We start from the raw sequence: 5000 nt of genomic DNA on the forward strand, positions 1-5000 counted from the left end.
CTATCTATATCTATATCTATCTATCTATATCTATCTATTTATCTATATTTATATCTATCTATCTGTATCTATATCTATATCTATCTATCTATTTATATCTATCGATTTATCTATCTATCTATCTATCTATCTATTTGTCTGTCTATCTATCTATCTATCTATCAATTTGTCTGTCTATCTATCTATCTATCTATCTATCTATCTGTCTGTCTATCTATCTATCTATCTATCTATCTATCTATCTATCTATCTATATGTATGCACATGCGCGCTTCCTTACCCAGCGCGGGAACAATGACAGTGGACGCAAAGGAGAGCGAAACTCTGCGGATGTTCAGCTCGACCGTTATGGTGATGTACGGTTCGGGGCAACACGGATAGGTGCTCACATATCGGCTCATCTTGCCATCCACAAACTGCCATACGTGGGAGTACTTCAGAAAGGATCCATGGTAGATCTGGAACGAGGATAAAAAGCTGAAGTCGACCATGTTTTGAGGGAAGTCAGGATTTTTTCTTTTCTTTTTTTTGTGCGGTCTTTCAACGCACCTAATTTGTCTCTACGAGCGCTCTTGTAGGTTTCTTTACAAGTGCTATGGATTCAATATGCGTCTTGCCTTACATCCTCTAAGGAATGGTATGTCTTGAAGATTCAATCCAAAGCCACGAGGTTGTGAAGTTTCAGGCACTGCTCTTACAGTAGCGTCTTTTTTCTACCACAGCTTGCTTTAATCCACAATTTTCCTGGTATGCATACATCCTTTTATTAACGGAACAAGCACCCAAAAGGCCTTAGACTGCAATGATTTTTCATAAAACCCTTTGACGAATCAAAACATCGTGTACATTGTGTTAAAAAAAAAAACACGTCATAACTTCTACAAAAATAGAAAAGACCGGCTCCTTGAAATCTGTACTTACGCTAGTGCTGTTATGGAACAATTGAACGTCGATTTCCCAGCCGTTTTTCGTCCAGGAGCCGAAGAACAGCTGACACTTCTGCGTGTCGTAAGGCCAGTAGGTGAAGTCCAAGGGGCACTCTGCGCGGAAAACGGCCGGAGGAACCCACACCACCTTCCCGTCTGGGTCGACGATGAGGTGCACGTTGCCGTAGTGGTCGACTTCCGAGTGCTCGGCGCTGGGGGGAGGAAGCAAGGGAGCAGGTGAACAGCCCAAGTTCACGTTGGTCATGGGAGTTTCTGGGTTTTTAGGGTCGCTTGACTATCGCGCTGCTGCCTTGGGAAGGGATATTTTCATGGGGCTTCTTTGGAAGCGTAGAGGATTTATTTTCCTGTTCTTCTCTCTCTCTCTCTCTCTCTCTCTCTCTCTCTCTCTCTCTCTCTCTCTCTCTCTCTCTCTCTCTCTCTCTCTCTCTCTCTCCTTCTCCCCTCCCCTCTCTCTGCCCGTCTTAAATTTATATAGTTTTCTTGCAGCCTCTAACTCAGTAACATTCTTTACATAAAACATTATATCCCGACTCCTTTAATGAAGTGAAACACTAATGCCACAAAGGACGTTTCCTGACTCCACAGTATCTCAGCATGACGTGCACACACCGCTGAGAAACAAAGTACACAGACTATAGCACAGCAAGGAAGACTGCAACAAAGCCAAGGACAGACTCACTTGTTGTACAGGCTGATGTCCGGCTGCCAGAGCTCATGGTCCCCCATGTGGAGCACCTTGAGGCCTCCGTAGTCCTTGTAGTCCCACTCGAGTCTCGGATCTTGCCATCGCTGAGGACAGATCGTGACGACAGCTATTTCCTTGAACCATTGCTTTCATGCGCGAGCTTGTAATTTTTTTTTCCAAGATTGGCTGCATTTCTTTTAAGCTGAATATGCACACAGCCACATACATTCCACTGTGATATTACTCTCAACATTTTTGAATGCTTATTGCTTAGTACAGGCATTGAATTCATCTCGTTTCGCAATTCTTAAATAAAGCAGCTTAACCTGGATATATATATATATATATATATATATATATGTATATATATGTATATATATATATATATATATATATATATATAACATACAAACATGTAACCGGACACTAACATAAAAATATTCTTACGCCTTAAAAAGTGGACACCAGAGAACTCCCTGTGACTCACCAACATCGTCCAGGCATTGACAATTAAGATCTGCTTCACTTCGTCGACCATTATGCCGTTATGATGAGTCCAAACTCAACCGCCGTGGTTCCGTTCTGGTCTCGGTGCGGCAGGGCCAACTTGTCATAGTCTTTGAGCAATTTCTTACGTAGTTTTTCGTTCATGCTGTAATTAGGCACGTCTGACCCGCCCGAGAGAGTGAAGAGGATGGTTATTTTGAGAAGGATCAAAGCAAGCAAGGTGAAGCTCTTAATTATAAAGATAATAAATATAAACATAACTTTCCTGGTGTGTTCGCGAGGGAGAAAACGTATTCTTGTGTGAGATGTATGCATTAAATACCCAGGGTAACACCTATCCTTAGTCGACTCCATTGCCCTCGAGTTACGAAAATATTTGCTCTCCTTTTTTACAGAACAATGTAGGGAGGGTACAGCCCTTGTGTATACACACACACACACACACACACGCACATCAACTTTTTCCCGAATAAGTTCCCATTTAAAAATGGGGATTTTTTTGTTTTGTTTTGTTCATTATAACAATATCGAGAAACTATACAAATAATTGTGTATCTAGCTATATCTGATATATCATTGCACACTCTTACCGGCTAAACAAGTATTTTTCAGTGTATTTTCTTTGAAAATGGTTCAGTAATAATAATGGTAAAAAATAACCAGTAAAGAAACCAAGAAAAAATAAAATGTTTTCCATGAATAAAGGCGAAGAGGCGGGGCTTGGCTCGGAAGCTGCCAACTAGGATTTTCACTAGGATGCGTTAAGGTACCTTGGTGTAGACTAAAGGCGTCTTTGGTAGAGTACAAAATCTCAACGCGTTGGGACTTTAGCTGATGACGTCATTAATCCTCATAAATGCTGATTGGCTGCTGAATGCACTGCCAGGGATAGGGTGAGGTAGGGAAAAAACTATCGAACACTTTATTCCACACAGTACACTCAAGTATCACCATCAAACCGTATGAAGTGCACCTTCCTTTAACTTTTGTTTACTCTAAATTGCTTTTTGTACATACACAAAGAAATATTTGCTGCAGCCCATTTGAGTTAATTGAATTTTCAATAAATCGTGTATGATTTTTTAATCATGCCTAAAATGGTATAGGGGGGTCCATCAAAGGACCTGTATATACATATATACATATATATATATATATATATATACATATGTATGTATCCATGTACATATATATATACACAAACACACACACACACACACACACACACACACACACACACACACACACACACACACACACACACACATATATACATATATATATAGAGAGAGAGGCATATATTGTTTATCACACACACACACACACATACACACACACACACATACACACATATATACATGTGTAATATATATATGTAAAGGGTTTTTGGTGTTTAGTGATGGTTTCACTATCTCTTGTTTTGTGCATAATTGTACGTGTGTTGTGCGTGTATGGTGTGTGTGTGTGAGGTGGAAGTGTCCCTTTGGTTCGCCTCCACCGTTCGGATGGCAGTTTCGACCCCACCAAAGCCACATGTCAACCATCGTCGGTGGTTGCCATTCTATGGTTTGCCACTCTACTCCGAGCTCCACATCTGAACACATTGTAAGTTATTCTCTTGTATATCTTGTGTGTGTATATATATGTGTGTGTGTGTATATATGTATATATATGTATATATATATAATATTCAACAATGGGTGAATGGTGAGATAAACTAAATACAGTGAAGTGAAGTGCTGTGAAGTGATATGGTGAAAATTAAATGAGGAATAGAACTATTTTAACTTGAGCTATTTACTGCAGCCTCTATTTGAGCCGAGTAACTGATAGCTGCAGCCTGCTCTACCTGTGGCTGTCTTGATTTATCTGGGCTATTCTTCTCAGGTGCATGACAGTTTTGACCTGGAGACTTGATTCCTTCGCCCGCCAACACCTCACTGACGGCACTCCTGACGAATGCCTACCGTCTGTTTCAGTGTATTTGTGATATGTACATACTGACCAATATGATTATGAAAATATAGTATTGTTTTTAATAAGCCTGAGATAATCTATATCCCAGAGTATACCAAAAATAAAAGAACCAAAGGTTAAGGCAAATGAGATCAATATATATATATATATATATATATATATATATATATATATATATATATATATATATATATATACGCCCCGTAGGTCCATACATCATGACCTATTTAAACAACTCAAAACTTGGAGGATTAAGCTGAATCTTATCAAAAGTTACCGTAGAACATTCTCTTTTTTTCACTACCATCATGTCACAAATAACGTTTGGTTCTGCGGAATTCTTGATAACTTTTTTGCCAGCAAAGTCGATTTTGAGTATAAAGTACTCCACTTGTTCCAAGAAGCATCCTGAAAAGGCCTTCTAAGTATCTGGGAATCACTCTGTGACTCTCCCTTTCAAGTCTTTTATGCTGCCATCTTGGTGACGTGGTTACTCTTTTGAGTTGATTAGGAAACGCATATTTCCTCCAATCTAGGTATTTGCCAGCTATGCTAATGCTTAATAATGACCAACATGCCTGGTGCTAAGCCACGTTCATACAACCACTCAGTTACTTGGGTAAAAGTGTCGTTCCATTGCCAGAGGACTGAACGCAAACAAAAAAAGGCGCAGACAAAGAAATAGAAACACTGTCTCAATAAATGCAAAGCCAAAACGCTTTTTTTTTTTTTTTTTTTTTTTTGCTTCGTTTCTGCTTTGGCACGTTTCTTTTCATGGGATAAACTCTGCTTTGAATGCTTCGCTCACTCACTGTCTTGGAGGAAGCCAACGTATAGAGCTCAGGTGTTTTTTGAAGGTTTTATATGTGTATTGGTATATGTTG

General features: G+C 39.5%; 1 protein-coding gene across 1 annotated transcript in view; it reads right to left on the reverse strand.

Annotated features, from left to right (window-relative positions):
* The window catches only part of LOC125033559 (neuronal acetylcholine receptor subunit alpha-6-like), a 7882-nt gene that overhangs the window by 2300 nt on the left and 582 nt on the right, over nt 1-5000 (reverse strand). The window contains exons 2-5 of the mRNA XM_047625166.1: nt 2120-2300; nt 1627-1736; nt 922-1138; nt 281-458 (exon numbers count right to left, since the gene is read on the reverse strand). Of these exons, the coding sequence (XP_047481122.1) occupies nt 281-458; nt 922-1138; nt 1627-1736; nt 2120-2170 (556 nt within the window). The 5' untranslated portion in view covers nt 2171-2300. The remainder of the gene's footprint in view (nt 1-280; nt 459-921; nt 1139-1626; nt 1737-2119; nt 2301-5000) is intronic.

The sequence above is a fragment of the Penaeus chinensis genome, chromosome 16 (genome assembly GCF_019202785.1).
Source record: "Penaeus chinensis breed Huanghai No. 1 chromosome 16, ASM1920278v2, whole genome shotgun sequence".
NCBI classification, from domain to species: Eukaryota; Metazoa; Arthropoda; class Malacostraca; order Decapoda; family Penaeidae; genus Penaeus; species Penaeus chinensis.